At 39.8% G+C, this 18055-nt stretch overlaps 1 protein-coding gene across 2 annotated transcripts in view; it reads left to right on the top strand.

The window, feature by feature from the left end:
- The window catches only part of GRID2 (glutamate ionotropic receptor delta type subunit 2), a 692796-nt gene that overhangs the window by 405707 nt on the left and 269034 nt on the right, over nt 1-18055 (top strand). For both annotated transcript variants that reach the window (XM_062575022.1, XM_062575021.1), the window contains one exon: nt 8872-9077. In XM_062575022.1, coding sequence (XP_062431006.1) covers nt 8872-9077 — 206 coding nt within the window. The remainder of the gene's footprint in view (nt 1-8871; nt 9078-18055) is intronic.

Genomic DNA, 18055 nt, shown 5'->3' with positions numbered 1-18055 from the left:
AGTAAATAATGGAAGTGCTGGCTCGCTACGGGCAGGCACCTGGCAATGGCCAGTCCCCAAGCATTCACGTGAAAAAGACCCTGACGTGTTCAAGCAATTAAACCACAAAGGGGGAACAAACGAAGTAGACGTTTGGAATCTGAACGTTTGAACCCGAGAGCGACTGACTTAGGGCCGTGCATCAGCAAGGGGCAAGCTTTTGCAATTCGTTTCGTACTCTTCAGGCAGTTTACAGCTCACAGTATTTTCCAGGAATGCATTTGAGCTCACATGCTTTCCTGTAGCAGTAAATTCTTTATGAAGAAGCGACCGAATCACTGCAAAAGCATAATTGTCAATTTTGTGCGATTTTACAGTGTAGGTATCTCTACATTTCTTAGATGAAAGGGAGAAACCTTAGCTGTTTGAAAACATTTATTTTTAATGTTTTGTTGGTGCCAAAGCAGATAGAAAGATTCTGCACTTTATCTAGACAAGTTAGGGGAATAAGATTGTTTCTGGGGAATGAATTTTGTCTTATTTGCTACTCTCTTTTATAGTAGTGGTAGTAATATTTTAAAATTCTTCTGTATTTTATATGCCAAAAAAAAAAAAAAAAAAAGTTACAGAACTCTGCTTCTCTGTCCAACATTCTGGTCTAACCTTGTGTTTTTCAACTTATCTCGCCTGTAATATGCAAACATCGTTGCTGATTTATGTCGTATTTATTGATTTCAGCAGAAATACGTCTTTGCTTTTTTTTTGACTTTCCTACTAATTCCATGCATGTTTGGCTGTGGATTTTTGCTTGTCCCTTAGGTGGTAATTTATTTTTTTACTTTTGCAAAGAAATATCATTAAGGCCACTCTAAGGGGGATTTGCTCTGCTGAGGGAGGCAGTCTCATAGCAAGTAGAGGTTGAAAAAATAGTTGAAAATATCATTATCCCTGGAAGAGAAGGGAGAAGGTTAGCAAAAAGAAAAAGAAGGCATCTTTCTAACAAAAGCTTTCTTATGGAGCTCCTCTAGCCCCCTCAGCATACACAGGTTTGGGGGATTTTTGCAAACCTGAAAATGATGAAGGGAGTGCTGAGGGGCCTAGTCATGTCACTCAAGCTTAGTCTGAGAGAGGTTTGGGGATAAAGAAACCACAAGCTCGAGGAGGAGAACAGTGAGATCTGTAACACGGAAGATGCCAGCCAACAGAGAGGTCTATGAAACTATGAAGTCCAAAGACAGTGCTTCACCTTCCCCTGCCCCAGGAAGGTGGTGGTTTCCAAATAAACTAGGTGCAATGTAGCAGGATGGGAGTACTGTTCTTTAAAAGCCCTGGAGAAGAAAGGGTTATACCTGGAACTCAAGAGTGAGCTGCTTGAAGGGAGGTGCTGCCTATATTTTATGAGGGGTGATGCTCTGAGATGATGCCCATCTACAAGTTTGAGCTTTGGATTCTTAGTCTCTCCTTTTCGAAAACCATAGAAAACAAATAATTCCATTGATGATTTCCTGCATAAAAACTTTCCAGAAATAAATATCAGATGACCATTCACAGAGATGTGCTTGGAACCATAAGATTTCAGATTACTTGAAGTTTTAATGCAAGTTTAATAAAGATTCATAAAAGACTCGCATTCTCCTTAATCGATTGCAAATGCTCATAATTACCCTGAGGCTGTTTTCAGCTGCCTGATGACTATAATATTCTCAAGTCTGTCTCCAGACAGTCTTAAAGCTGTTTATTACTCATTTGGCTCCTTGCCAACTTCCTGCACTCATTTACTTCACTGTGCCTCAATAAACATATAATTAATTCAGGCTTATTATTGATTTTTTTTTGCGTTAGTACTTATTCTGTTATCCAGATAAGAAAAGGAAACATGTATTTTTCATCTGTGTAACTTTAATATGTCACTTAATTATATAGCAAGCTGGCAGCTATTTGTGAGAACTTCTGTAACAACTTGCTTTTGCTGGTTCACATACTTCTGGAAGTTGAGTATATTTTGGTTGGCTCTAAAATTGTTGAATTTCTGAGATAATTGAACTACTCTCTAATATTTTTCCAGTGAAACAATGGCCATGCAATGGCCATAATTATATCTAGAGTTTCAGTGCTGAGATCAAAATAAAACTCTAGACATTTTCCGAATACCTGTGTAATAGGTCATCTCTGTGAATGAGTAGCTAAATTAAAGTTTTGCAGACATACGAGGTTTCACCAGTGCCTGCAGTCTTCAAGCCTCAGAATAAAAGAAATTCTCTTAAGAATATTTGAGTATCTGAACTTTGCAATGATCTCTGCTGCTGTTTGCCAAGCATTTTTCAATACATTGTTTTAGTGTCTTTTCAGAAGTGCTAAAATTGAGCTTGTAAACTGATATTCTGGCAGCTAAATAAATGGACAGTTTTCAAAAGAGAAAACTATTGAATAAAATACTTCGGATGCTGGATTAAAGAAATCATGCTACCACTGGAAAAAAAGCATGAGGAAATATGTTAGGCATGTTGTGCTGGTCTTTAAAGCTGATGGTTGTGTAATAACAGCATAAAAGTCAGGTAGTTTTATAAATTGAAAAAGGATATTTCTCTCTGCCACATCAAGGAAAAGAGGAGAAAAGAGACAGGGAAAAGGTAGAAATGATTTGTTACAATATTTCTGAATCTTAGCTTAGCATTTTCAAAGCTTACGTTCTTCATATTGTCAGTCCACACGCAAAATCTTCCTGTTCCTGTCCTATAAACTTCTAATCAACTGAGGAGCGGACTGATGCATGCTCAGAGAACAATTTGCCTGAAGTAAGGTTATAATACACTCTGTCACATTGGTTTCGCTACCAGGAAGTGCCGTACAGACAGTTTCTGTGCTGCTGACCCCGACCTCCTTGGAAGGGGACTTATAGGCTGCACTTAAGAAAACCAGCAAGCAGCAGCAGTGACCTGAGGGAGAGCTGATGCACCGTGTACACAGAAGTATAGATTACTTGCTATTAAATAATGATATATATATAGAGAGAGTAGGTATGGAGCTGAGTCGTACAGCTGGGCAGTATTTAAGTATAATTTTATAGAGCATAATTTTATATTTTTGCTCTGTATTTATATCTTTGTATTTTATATGTAATTTAGAGGGCATTTTTAAAGAAGTGAGTAAATGCTGAAGGTGAATCAAGTGAGGCTCCGAGCTATTACTGTTTTTGGAAACAATGGATGGGAAAAATACATTTCTGTGCAAGATGTTGCTTTACTCAAAGGAAACTACTAGAAGCCTTTTGGAAGCCTCTGATGCAAGTTGTAGTCAAAATGAAATAAATGAGATAGAAAGCAGATCAGAGTCAAAAGTACGTGATTATACAATCGATTGGATTATCACCTTCCAAAAGTGTGTTATCTGGCTCCTTTTTCTATTTTAAAGAAGTTAAGGTAGCAGCTGATACCCTTATGGATTAGTTCTAGCTTCAGTTTTATTTCTTTTTTATCCTTTGATTCTTTTTCTCCCCTTTTTTTCCAGTTAAAAGACTGAGAAACTCAAAGGAAAAAAATCTTGTGTCAATCACCAGTGGGGTTGGAAACGAAGGCTTGCAAGATTTGGAAACTGCAGAAGTTAGTGTGCCTTCTCCAACATTGGTTCAGCTACCTGAGAGTGTCTATATATTTTTTCTTCATTTAAAGCATAATTTCTATTAATTGAAGTATAGCATGAAACACAAAGTAGCTTATGTGGAAGATTCTTTAAAATAAGGATTTCCTAGCCATTTCAGTCATGCGGCAATAGTTCATATCAAATTACGAAGTTAGTTACTTGCTTCCCTTGTAGATTGAAATGGAAAGATATAGTCGTCAAAATGGATAACACCAGAACGTCTGCATATTTTTCTTCCTTTTTCCTGACTGAATGACATTAAGAAATTTGAGAGAGATTTTTATTTTTCTTTGCATTTATAGATTTCAGAAAATTACAAATGAGAAAGAGTAAAAGTCACAGTTCACAACTCTTTGGTTTCTCTGTGGAATTGTCCTCCACATAGTTTTGATAATACAGACAAGATTTCATATGTAATTCAGCATTTGAGCTTAATTTTGTTTATGAGCTTGAACTACTGCTATATTTTATGAAGTTAGACAATTTACCTGCAATAGTTTCCTTTCAGTTTCCAAATGCTAATTAAAAAAATGCTATAACAGCCCTATATTTTTTTTGTTTAGTTTGCTTTTAGTTTGGAAGTCCATTGAATTACACAAAATCATAACTAGTGAGAGGAAATTGCACTGCTGTGAAAGCAGGATGAAAGATTGATATTGAATCATCATGCTAAACTGCCGTTTTCCCTCTAAATCTTAACCACCTTAATAAATGTCAACACGCACAGAGGAGCGTGAACTTTTTGCTCAATGCTTTGAGGGGAGTAGTAGCATTGTCAGAGTCCAGCCAGAGCTGTGCATCTCCCTTGTGTGCAGTGCATTTCCGTAATTAATAGTTGCTGTCAGATTTGCCATCATTGTGTAAGAAAGAATCACTGCACTGGACTTAAAGCTCTCTTGATAAGAATTTGAACAGTGTCATTTGTTACACAGTAGCTTTTCTCATCAACTGAACAAATAAAGTGGTCTTTTCTGTAAATCAGCCAGTGAATATTTATGACAGGTGCATTCACCTTTGCTGCCACAGCTGAATCAGGTGGTATTTATCATCTGAGCAGACTATGAGGAAAATGTTCACGGATCTAAAATGGTATAAGAGAGGATGAGCTAATGACTGTAAACCAGTTTTCAGATAGCCAAACTGCTCAATAGCAGTGGGTGCCTTGTAATTTAGGTGGAATTCAATGACAGAAGAGGATGGGTTAATTTATTACTGTTGTTGAACAGTGCCATCTTTCTCTTCTCCTGGTTATAGTGTGATTTGAAGAAGAAAAAAAAAAAACACCATCTACTTCTCACTTACAGTTTCTCATTTTTAATAAGAACGTGTAAGTGGCATTTAGCGTGTGAGGTGTTAATATATTCGCTGTTTGTTGTGTGTGGCATGTAATGGCACACTGAGTGTACATGCTTTTTTTGCTTTATGAGAGGTTTAAACCCACCATGTTTTGTTCTAAGATGTTCTGATCATTAGACTTTTGCCTAAGAATGAATAGGGGAATTGTTCCTGCTCAAACTATTCCCCTGCATAGTAACAAAGATGCAGAAGAGAACAAGGGAGAGCCTGGTCTGTGGTATAGTGATGATGAAACTCTTGGGGAAGGAGCAAATTTTATTTTTTGATATTTTATTTTTTTTCAAGATCAGGAAGGAAAAGTCACTCTCTGCTCTTTTCAGATGTATCACACAAACAGTGTAGCAACCTCAGTAAGAAGAGACCAAAGACACAATTTCTCCCATAATCTGATGTTGAAGTTTCCTGAGATGTGGGAAAGCTGTGGAATTTAAATCCCTTCAATCTTCTGAAAGCATTCACTTTTTTCCCTATCACTTGGCTGTGCACATTTCCAAACTGCTGAGCTTGCCATTAAATAGTGCCATTGGTTTGTGCCAGGTAAGGTTCTCCTTACCTGCCCAACTCCTGCCCAGTTGGGCTTTTGAGGAGATTTAGGTGTAAGTATGTGAAGGATAGCAGTTTGCTCTGCTTTGAGCATGCTCTCCAGGAGCACTGAAGATACTTGCATGTATCTCATGGTCTTTCTGGAACCCCAAAGTTTATTAAATGGATAGACTATGTGGATTTAGATGCTTCCATTCCCTTTGACCTGCATGTCATTTGTAAAGGGCTTTTTTTAGGTCCTCAATAACTCACACTGTAATGAGAAGTCTGTAGTAAAGCTGCATCTAAATTCTGATCTCTTTTCAACTCTCTTCATGCTGAGTTACACGCATTTGAATATAACATTGATGTCCTCAGAGCTGAAGAGCCTGTGGGCCTTGCGCTCGCCCGCACGGGGTGCTTCGCACGTGTCACTCAGCTGTACAGTGCGGGTGCAGTCTGGCTAGTGAGTCCTGGGTTGGATCTTCTGTGCACCAGCAGTGGGGACCCTGTACTTGGGACCTGGTTATAGACCCTTTGGGCCAACCACCTTGCAGCAACATAGTGTGAATGGGCAATCAGGGTACTAGCCCCGTACATTGTTTTTGTTTAGCTTGCGCCGACTTGTTCAGTCAACCATGCTTTGGTTGAAATGAGAATGGTTATAAAGTTTCTTTTAAATTTTCAACCTACTTTAACTTTATGGCTGATGTTGACTGTCTGACTGCAGCAGGATGCTTTGTTGTTGTGTACATGCGTAAAGCTCCAGTGGTGGCTGTGCAGTAAATGCAGAAAAAGTAATACTAACTGTCGGTGGCATGGAATTGGGAGAGGAGATGGTAACTTTGGCAATAGCACTGGTCTGCCTCTAGATGATGACTTTGGCTCTCTTCAGTAAGGAGAATTATTAATATTGGTGATAATAGGCAGCTCTCCTACATTTCTGGAAGTGATTGTGACTCATTTGATTTTAAATAGAAAATAGAAATGCATCTTCTGGCTGGGCGACGGGTTGGCTAGCAAATTCAGGGCGAGAAACACCTGTGTTCCAGACATGAACAGTTCTGTGTCTCTGCAACGGTGCCATCTGTGCTACAGGTTGCTTGCCAGCTTTTCCTACAGAAGGAGCTTATCTATTAGAAAGATGATTCCACAGAGCAGTGTGGAAATGTGCCACTTTCAGACAATCCACGCAGGAAAGATAATGCTGCCCATTCAGTGGTAGCATCTGTTCTTTGGCATACGTTTTGAATATGATCATTGCTGCTGAAACACTGGAAGCACCATCGTAATTTAAATGGCATTTAACTAACAGGGTGTTTCTATCTGCTCTCTGCTGTTTCACAGCAGCAGGTGAGCATCCCCAACATCTTCATTTCGCTACTTGGTAAGCTGAGGTACAAGCCGAGTACGTGTTTATTTCCGGCCTCCTGCGCTGTGTTTTGTCAGTGGCGTAGGCAGAAGTAGTAAAGAAGTTTCACAAGTCACGGTTTGATATCCTTTCTGTTAGAACAATGCTGTTCTAAAAGCTGATCATGTTGGTGTCATGCACGCACCGATAAACTACTGGAACGATCACCTAATAAACATGCACCTGTAGAATAAGCCCAGCACCTCTGTGCCTTCCGTTCCTTCGTCCTGTGAGGGTTCAGCGCGTTTGTGTTGTTCTTTGGTTGCACGTGTGGGTGGGTAGGTAGGTATCCATCGCGGCAAGTAAAACAAAGCAGTCTGATCGTGTCATCTGGCTGCTGGGACAACACAAATTACAGACTGTGAGCCGATAATTTCTGCATGTTTATGAAGTCTAGTCAACTGAAATTGTGGTTTTGTTTTGAAAAAAATAAAATTTCCTTTGGCGGTTCCTGCCTTTATCTGCTGCGGTATCAGGGAAGGTTATATGGATGTATTCCGTGGAATTTAAATTTTTAAAAAGGCTTTCCTAGTCAAAGTCATTTTTTCCCTTGATATTTTGATGGTATATGTAGGTTCCATCTACATACGTATTTGAGTAGTTTTGGCTACAACTGGTCAGTTTTTACCCGGTTTTTATTCCATTTGTCCAGATGTTGAGTGATTTGCAAATTGGGGTATCTTCAGCAGCTTTAGGATGGAGGGGTTAAAGTAGAAAGAAGTTATATTATCATTTGCATAGAACTAGATATATTTGTAACTGCTCAAATAATCTTGTTGCTTCTTAATTTAGTGTTTAAGTGCCAAAAAAAATTTCTAACAGCTCTGATTAGACTGAATTTAATTTTCCTGATTTAGATATTAAATAGAAGCTGTAATTAGCAGCTGATTCTCTTATGGAACTTTATTTTAGGATAAGCGTGGATTTTATTCGCGTTTGAACTATCCTTCAAGCGCTCGGTAACCGCAGTAGTTGGGCAGCGCCTGAAGAACGCAGTCGCAGCGCTGAATGCCTAAAATCGCCCCTATTTCTGGGCCGTTCCCCGTGTTTTAGAGCTCTGGCCACGAGGCCCGGCTTGCCGCTCGTGGCCGCCTGACTTCCAAGGCTCTGCGCGCTGATTTTCGCGGCCTGCTTAGCTGTAAAGCGTTTCCCGGCCCTTTCTTTCCCTGCCTCAGGTCAGCGCAGCGACGCGGCGCGCCCGGCTCTGCGCGAAGGCTCGGCGGGGCCGGGCGTAGCGGCGGCGTCCCCCCGCTCCGGCCCCGGCCGACGTCACCCGGCGGCGGGAGCTGCGCTCGCGACGTCCCCGTCGCCCTCCCCTCCCCTCCCTCCGCTGGTGCTGGGGGAGGACGCCGGGGGGAAGCAGCTTTTTGGGGGAAAGACGGGAGCAGGTCCGCAGGGGCCAGCGGGCCCCTCCGGGGAGCTGGCGGCCTCCGGAGACCCGGAAAAGGCCGAAAAATGGCGATGGCGAGGGAGGGAGGGGATCGGCGTGGGGGGCACCGGCCGTGCCCAGGGGGGTTTCTTGAGCCCTAGGGGCCCCGCTCCCAACTGGGGAAGGCTAAAACTAAAAGTATAGCAGCAGGGGAAGAGTAGTTTATTTTATTTTATTTTTTATTTTTTTAAAAAAGATGCTCTAGTCACTTCTAGTGTTCTCTATTTTTAAAAAGCTAAGTTTCTAGTTCTTGTTTCAATAAAACCCTTCAGAAGAAGAGAGGGGAAAAAAAAAAAAAAAGGTGCAAGTTTATTTGGAGGGTTAGTATTTGGTAGCTGGATCCTTCCTCTCCGAGCCCCCTTTTAAGGCAGATTTCGCCAGAACGCTCCAGAAAGTTCTGCCGGAGCAGCCGGCTGCGGAGGCGTCCGTTGGGCGCAGCCGGCACGCGGTTTGGGACAGCAGAACTGAAAAGGTTTCTGTGCCTTTTTACCGCTTTGCTAATTAACGTCTTGGTGGGCTTTTTTGATATTCCTAGATATCCGTGGCATACAAGAGTTTTTGGACAAAGTGTCTCAGCAAGGAATGGATGTTGCCTTGCAGAAAGTAGAAAACAACATCAACAAAATGATCACGGGGCTCTTTGCCACGATGCGGATAGAAGAGCTGAACCGCTACCGGGACACGCTGAGACGGGCAATTCTTGTCATGAACCCATCGACGGCCAAATCTTTCATAACAGAGGTATGTGTCTGGCCATGGTAACGTCTCCCTTTCTCCTTACCAAGACTGCTATAGTTTGTGAGAAGATTCAGCTTATTTGACTTCATAGAAACGTAAATATTTAAGTATTCTCTTTTTTAAGTTCATCAGGTGTTTTTTATGCCCATAATTGTGCATCCAGAACAGAGTATGACTGCATTCAGCATGAACAAAAGCATTTAAGAAGTATGCAGTATTAGGTCTCAAATTTCTTTTGAATATTCATGGATATTGTATTGCTATTTCCTTGCTTGCGTCCATTCCTAAAACACTTTCCAGCTGATAATTACCTTATTTTTTACTGTTACGTATGACTGAGTAGTAGTAGGGCAATGGAATTATAAATATGAAGGCCTAGATCTGAATGAAGAATTTATGATAAGGTAAGGCTATACTTACATATGTAAACAGAAATTGCAAACAATATGCACCAAATTTTCAAAACGTTCTTCAGGATTTAGAGAGATGACTTCTACAGCACATTTAACTCCGTAATTGCATAGTGGTTTTTTTTTTGTTTGTTTGTTTTTTTTTTTATTTAACAGAGTTCTTCTTACCTAGTACTGTGCTATTTCACATGTGTTTACGTGAAGATACAGTCTTCCCTTCATTGTCAACCTATTGTTAGAGATTTTTCTTTTTTTTTTTTTTTTCCGGTCCCGTAGAAATATACTTTCTCTCTGTAATAAATTTTCTTTGACTGGATGTATTTGTAGCTTGCGTAATTTTTCTTCAACTTTCCTATTGCCTTGGTCATGAAAAATAGAGGCTTAAAAACTAACCACATACACATGTGGTCTCAAGTAAACGCCTTTGAACAGGACAGAGTTGATAAGAGGTTTTTTGAGCTTTTGTTTGTTTGTTTTTTGGCTAGGTGTTCTGATGTCCTCATTACACACTGAAGCTTGCTAATTCTGAGTAATGAGGATTTGCTACACTATCCAAATGTTTGCGGTGCCTTGTAGGATGTGAACAGTTTGTGGACGTGTTTCAGATTGTTCTGCACTGTTTTCATCATCCAACTTACAGGAATTTTTTTTTTCTTAAAATGGCACTGTAAGGTATTTCACATTTCAATCTGAAAGCAGCAGAGTCAAGACTCTAATAACTCAGTGAGACAAAACTCCTATATTGCTCCTAAAAAGAGACGCTATCTTTAAAAGTATACCTACTTTATCATCGTTAATTTTTACTTGCTTGATTGTGGTAATGAAGTCACTGTTACCTCTTCGGATTGCAGGCACTGAACTTTAAAGCCTTTTAAAAAAAACCCACACCCTGGGTAACTAAAACAAATTGCACAGGCTTCATGTATGAACTGCCAAGAAATTATGCCACTTTAAGGAGTTCTCATTTTGTGATTCTTTTCTGGTAAGACTGCTGTGTTGTTCATTATCTTCTTTTGTGAGCAAGGTTCAAGGAGAGAATCTCGCGTTGGGCCAACCATCCTGGTTTTGCCAGCATAACATTTCTTTCAGGTACGAAGTGTGACTAACAAAAATTGACAGCAGAAGCCTCAGTAGAAACAGTTGCTTAAAGAGAAGCAAGTTTACTAGTATACTTTATTACTGTTGGTGTGGGGGCTCCTATAGGTGTTGTCTGCACAAGGAGAAATTTGCTGGAATAGCTTTGCCAGTAAATATATACATATGTATGTACGTGTGTGTGTGTATATATATGTGTGTGTATCTCTGAAACCTGTTATTTTGGTGTTTAACCAGCAGCTGTACTGTATGGGCAAACAAATTATAAAATTTACGGACTGTCAATGCATTAAGATAGTCCAAAATAGTTTGAGTGTGGACACACTTATTCCAAAGAGTATGCCTTGTGCCTAATTATTTTAACTTTGGAGTTCAGTTTAACCTTGTGGAATTAGCATGCCAACATATGGACTTAATAAGAAGCAATTGCATATGTAGACAGACCCTCAATTTTTTATGGCTTTTCTGTCCAGGAGATGCATTTAGCTTCCTAGCTGGATTCAGCTGCCAGTTTCTCTCTCCGGACTTCACATCTCAAATAGTCTCTGTGGCTTGGTGCCTTCTTCTTGGACTACTGATTTGGCTGAACCCCCTCATTGTTTAGCTGAGAAGAGGGCTCATTCACTCTGCAACAGCTGTAGTAAGCGTGGGCTTGATTATTATGCAAGTAACAACTTTTCCAGGGTAAACAGTCAGACACTAGCCTGTGTAAATAGGCATTCTGCAAATTGAAGATTCCGACGGATAGAATTTATCTGTGTTCTGACTCTTTGAATATTTATTTATAAATAAGAGCATTGTGGCTCTGAGTTTTCTATTTTGTTTTTTAAGCAACTTTGCTTTTTCTTTTAGATCTGATCCCTTCTTTCTCTCCAGCTTTTGTATCTCTAGAGCTTGCAGAGATGAAGTCTCTACTTAAATACTCAAGAAAATGGAGGTTAAGATATATAATACACTGTTCTGGCTGTAGGGGTGGTAGGTAAAAGCTGTTTTTAACAGTTATGTAATAACTTGCCCTCTGTAGGGCATGAAAAGATAGGAAGACTTGGGATGAGGAGCAGATACCACTACTTCTCTCCTTGTGGGCTAAAAGAATAATATAAAGAGGGAGAGAGAGATTAGCCAAACTCTCTTCTGTTCATCGCTGTGAGCAGAGGATGGAGGAGTAGGAGGCTGTGCCAAAACAGGGGCATCCAGTGCGGTTAGGAGTTCGGAGGCATGGAAGTAGCAGAGATCAGGTTCTCTCCTCGGAGCAGTTTATGGAAGCATCTGGGAGAATCCTGTAGCAGGGATGCACTGGAAAATACTGGAATTTTCAGGAGGGTAAAATCTTTCTGTGCTTTCCAGTAATCATCCGGTTCCCATTGGTGAAGCAAAATACTCCCATCCAGTGTTTTTTGATTGCTGAACCAACCATCCTGCACCAAAACTGCTATTAGCCAAGAGCACTGGTGACTAATGTGAGCTGAGGCACTTGCTTTTTGTTTTGTGTTTTCTATGTACTCTTCTGATCTGTAAGGGACTTTGAGGATAAGAGAAGCCATGTGGGGGATGAGGAATAGTAACCTGTAAACTCAACATGACAACAAAGCTCCAGCGTCAAGTGACACAAGGCCAGAATGGAAAAAAAGAGGAAGAATAGCCTGCTGTGCTCCAGCAAATACACAGGAGAAGGGGGGGGGGGGGGTGAAAAGGGGGGGAGGAGGTACAAAACAAAACAAAACAAACAGAGCAAGGACTCTTTGGGGCACAAAAGTAACTACCTCCATGTCAGTCATGGTGGGCAGGCATTTCAGCAAAGCAATAGGGAAGGCTTAGAAAAGAGAACAGAGGAATTACCTAGTATTGAGCCTGCTTTGCAAAGCAGAGACTTCTGCAGCCAAGTATGAGAAGCTCGAGTAGCAGAAGGAACAGGCCAGCAAACTGCAGCTCGAGTGGCGATTTTGGGAGAAAGCGTTACAACTTTGGGGGAGCCAGTTGTCCTCAATAGGGTCAAATTACTGCCAGTACAGTTCTGCTTACAACTTTGTCTATTTACTAGGGAAGCTACGTTATCAACTAAGAGCGGAGAAAATAAAGTGTTATTTTGTGCAAAGACTCCAGGAGCCAATAAGAGGCTACAGGAGATGGGTGATGCAGCTGATTCAATTTTCAGATGTAGCAGAAGAAAATTATGTTGACTAGCAGAAGCCTCTACAAGGTAAAAATCCAGTAAGCCATGGGAGAGAGAAGCCTAGCTTCAGCCAGGGATTTGGCTGGAGTTCGACAGTCAGGATCTGGAGGATCGTGGTAGAGAAGCTGTATATACTGACACTTCCAGCTGTCAATTCTTCCCTTTGACAGAGGGGTTACCACCCCAGAAGCAAACTTGGCAGATGCGAACGTATACCTGGCTGCCACTCACCGGGTCCCTGCCGTTGGTTCTGTTGGCAGGGTAGTGACCTCCTACAGAAGCGGAGATAACGAGAAGTGTTAATACTTCTGACTGCAGCAGCGAGATTCGTCAGAGTTTATTTAGCAAAAACTTCAGAGCGTTGGCAACATGTATCAGCCAGCAAAGCTCTTATGAGGGCTTGAGAGTTTCAAGCCATCAGTGTAGTGAATGTCATCCGTTCCCATACCAGCTTCAGCTGTTTTCCTCACTCTACCATGTGTTTTTTTTAACATTAAGAATATTAAACTTTTGTTATTCCAGAGCCTAAGTTCTGCAATAAACCAAAGCTATTGAGCCCTATATTACGAGAACTTCAAGCATGCAGGTAATTATGCTGGAGATACTGGAAATGTTTACTGTTAAATACCTATATAAAGTGTCACACATCACAGAATTGGGGCCAGAGTAGTCAACATCTCATGAAATTATGCAAGGTTCTTTTACTCAAACTAGTGGACAGTGCATTAGTGCTTATATAAAAATATATACAACAAAACTAGTTGGAGATTTCAGTTGGCAAATCTGAGAGTTTTGGCAAAGTCCTGCGTGTCAACTGGTGTGTATGCAGGCATTGTTATTTTACCGACCTCTGTAGGTGCCATCTTATTTGTCTGTGTTCCCCCTCAAATCAGAGAGTTTAAAATTATGTAGCTGTTAGGCATTAGTACAATTTACCATGCATGATTTCTGCAAATCGAAACATGCTTTTTCTACTGCAAGCTGATATGGGACCATTACTATGGTAAGGTTACCTTGGATGAAGAGAAGCTACTCTACTACTTTCATAAATGAAAGAACTCTTTATAAATGAAAATTTAAAGTAGACAGGGGAAATAGGAATAAAGCATGTAAATGAAGTACTTCATTTATTGCTGTGTGTGTGAGTGAAACAGAGAAAAGTGAATATGTATAGAGCAAATATAATTTAAAAATTCTTTATCTTATTGAATCTCAGCTGTGCTTTTTCTAAAGGCTACTGTGAATAGAATGAGAAGTAACATTTATTCAATATGATTACATTGATTCTGTTGGTAAATGCCCTTTTTTTGATTATGCCCTCTGTTGGAAATAATAGGGCATTTTAAGTTAAAGTATTTGAATAAATGTAATTTTTTTGCATGGTGATACTGTTATTGTTTTACCAGGCTTCAACTTTAGATCTGACTGTTTAGCAAATCATGAGTCATTGAGAGCTGAGACAAGGTTTTGCTATAGTGTGATGCAATATTCCAAGCACGCTCATTTCTTTAAGCAATTTATTTGCTGAGAAATAGGAAAGACTAGTCAACTTTTTCTCTGCAGGGTTCATTCAGCCTTTTTGTGTCCAAGGTTCATGGAAGTTCAATCTCTTTTTCCCTTTATTCTATGATGTTGTCCTAACTGAGCTTTACACACGTTCTAAGGGATGTAAAAATGACATTTGTCTGTGTTTTGTTCTTCTGTTTCTTTTTACTAATAGGGAAAATTATCCTGTCTTTAGACAAGAGCATTGATAGATAGACGTGACTTGAAATGAATTTGACTAGAAAATATAAGTTAAGAATCACAGTGCCTGCATGCTACTTCCACTGAAAACTGAGGCAAAATTTCTGTAGCTTTCAGCGCGAGCAAGTGGCCATGGTTTCAGTTTGGTCTTGGATGCCATGGTAGAATGACTTTCGCGTATCTAATAGGAAGAGGTAGACTCCAAATAGATATCGACACCATATAATTAGCTCTTGAGGAGATATTATCGTCTAATGCAGATCTCGGTACCCTTGAACTGCATGTGTTACCTTGCCTCTTTTTGCTGCACAACTGTTTTGGTAACTCAGCAAGGGCTGGTAGCTACTGCTTGCCACTGATGCCTCTTTAAGATGTTGCAAATCCAAGCTCCTGATCTTGTGCCATTTAAAATATTTGTGTTTGCCTTGTTTGGCTTGTATCATATACAGCCAACTCAGGTGGACTCAAGGGCAAGCATCAGATGGGGCGAGCTGGATTCTCCTCCTCTTTCTGCCACTCGTGTGCTATGTGATCTTTGAACGTTTTACTGAGTCACGCTTTCATTAGTTGTTCCCTTGATAAAAAGTGAGAATAATACTTGCATACCTGCGTAGAGTGTGAGAACTAAACAGTAATATTATTTTGTGTACATCCATATGTTTGCTCTAAAGGTAAAAGCATATTCATCTGCCGTCTAAAACTCACAGGATTTTGTATTTAATGAACTCTATTACCTAAAGAGTTACTGCTTGTCAAAGCAACATGGAGACTGGACCAGCAGGGATTTGTCAGGTAAATTCAGCAGTGATGAGGTCTTTCAGTGGCAAATTGGAGAAGCCTCCTCACATCGCAGAGGAACCCTATTGCATTTTTCATTAGGCTGGTAGATGGCTTGTTGACTTGTCACATTTGTATGTAGATCACCATTTTCTGGGGACTGATGAGTGTTTCCTGCTGGTAGCTAGTTGTTGGTAATAAAAATGAGAGAGGTAATTTTTCAGTCTTGCAGATATGAAGGACCACTGTCTTCAGAGATTTTCGTTTTTTTTTTTTTTTTTTTTTTTCATGTGTGTGTGTGTGTAGATGCATGAAGTTATGTAATTCATGGTCTCTGGGAATTTATTCAGAATACAAGTCAGGTCTCTAAGGGCAGCAGCTGTTAGAGCAGTTCTCTTTAGGTGATTGTGATGATGGTGATGAATCAGCAGCAGCCATTTGAGCTTGTCTGCTGCTAATTGTCATCTGTCCCTGTGATATTTTATCACAAGGGTAAATGTTGATTTTGAAGAATTGTATTGGAATTTAGCTTGGACGTGTGATCTTCGGTTTCTAAAATAAAATCTTGCACTGTCAGTGAATCTGCTCCTCTGGTTTTGTTTGTTTTTGTTTGTTTTTTTGATAAGTCATCTGAATGTTCTATTTTTTTAAGGTTATCTTGCTCACCAATTTTATCTGGAGAGACTGAGTTTTTTGAATCTGCACTCTGGTGAAGAGTAGTCTTGCCTTTTTGAGTCCGTTCTCTACATTGTAACTTTTGGATAAATCCCATTCAGCACACCGCACTAATTTGTTGCTGTTAATGAACTAACGAAATCTATTTTCATTTTTTTCTTCTTTTTTTTTCTAGCATTAAACACAATATTTATGGTTATACTTTGAGCTAACAGCTTAAAGGACTTTCTGCTTCACAGTAGCTCCCAAATGCCTGCACTGCTCAGATTGCTGAACATGTTTAAACTGTTAAAGGTAGCAGAAGAATTCTTTTGATTAGTTTTTTTCTTTCTTTTTCCTTTTTTTTTTTTTTCTTTTTTTTTTAACCTGCCAAGAGTGAAGCAAGGGTCTTGGAGGTTTCTGTATTTTACCTTCTAGTAAAAATTTGTGCAAGTTCTTATCTGGACTTTTTATGTTTTTACAGCCTTAAGTATATGTTGTTTGGCTGATGGGTGAATGATTGGGTGTGAACCTTCTTCTTTTTCACCTCTCTTCAAGGACTAGAATGATTTTATATGCACTTTCCTTCCAGAGACTACAGACTCAGTGATAAAACATTTTTAGTCATAGGCAACTGAAAGTGGTAAGAAAGTTTCAGTGCTGAAATAAGTCAGCTTGAAAGGGATTTGTATTGCATATGCTGTCACCATGACTATGACTTTCAACAGTCTGTATCTCTCTGTTTCTATTTCTGCATGTTCAGGGGAGTATCAGGAGGATAATGAAATTCATTTTCCCCCCAAAAAATAATAGGATATGTGAGGTAGAAAGCAGTGCTCACCATTGCTAAGATGGTTTACGTTTCTCTCTAAAATGTAGAGAAAATATCAAGGGAAAACTATCCCGATGAAATGGGTCCAGGTCTCCATTAAAGAGTAACATGAAGTAGAAAGCTTTCTTTCCATAGGTCCTTTGCATGCATCTGAATTTTAGAATGAGGGCTGCACCTTGCTGTTCCTGAAAAGTTGTATATTGATAAGGTGGAGCTCAACTGGGGCTGTTTGCAATGGCTGCGTGCTGGTCCTGTTTCTTAATTAAGATTTCTAATAGCAGTGGCTGAGGAGAACTGGGATACCAGCGTACTCACCTTGCAATAAGCCGTGCCTCATTTACTTATGTGATATGAAACCTGAGACAAAAGCTTGAATTTACAGATCTAGTGGAATCAATATACCCCTGAGGATTATTTATGCTTATACGCCCCATGGTATATCTATACATGCTTTTAAATCCTTTTCTGTGGTTGTAGTGGTATAAGGAGACCTTCATTAAAGTGTGGGTCAGGAGTCAATAGTGAAATGGAGCATCTATGTTTTATACAATATATGATTAAGAGTAGTTGTTCTGCATTTGTCTTCATTTTGGATTTGTGATGTTTAGTGACATGACATTTATTATAGGTGAATATTGACATGATACTGGCTGTTTCCTCAGTGCCAGAGGGTGACAGGAGTTGGAGAGATCTGAACCAGGTATACCTCTCCTATATTATCAACAGTGAAATCTGTAGGGTATTGCATACATTAATGAACATCCATACATTCATAGTACAGATGAGCGCGTAATGGTGTGTATTACTGTAACTGCTCTGTGTCTTGTTATCAGTAAAAATATCTACGCTATCAGCATTTTTATAGTTATACAATAAAATACATGATCTTTGAGTATAGCGAAAGAAGTGAAGACCCTGCTGGATGTGAGCTTTGACCAGTACTCTAGATTTGAATCTGCTTTTCTTCTTAGAATTTTGGAAACACCTAACAAGCTTTCTCTCCTCTTCTGTCCCTAACTCCTTTCTATCCCAAGCTGTAACTTTGAATCTGAATTCATGAGTCTAAGTACAACTTCTAGTCTCATCAGTTTCATAAATAATTTATTACAAATATTTTGGAAACCGATAGCTAAACAGGCAGAGTATTTAATTAAGAGGAAAGAGGAAAAGCTTTAGTATTTAGGAACTGAGTAGAAGATATAATGTATGCTTCGAAAGAATCTCATCGTATCTGCAGTTGTGCAGACAACTGCTTGGTGATGCTTTCCTATAAATTTCTTTCTGTTACTGTTTT

This window comes from Rhea pennata, chromosome 4 (genome assembly GCF_028389875.1).
Source record: "Rhea pennata isolate bPtePen1 chromosome 4, bPtePen1.pri, whole genome shotgun sequence".
In the NCBI taxonomy this organism is placed as follows: Eukaryota; Metazoa; Chordata; class Aves; order Rheiformes; family Rheidae; genus Rhea; species Rhea pennata.
The sequence above is the reverse complement of the archived record's forward strand: the minus strand, read 5'-3'. Positions and strand labels throughout refer to the sequence as shown.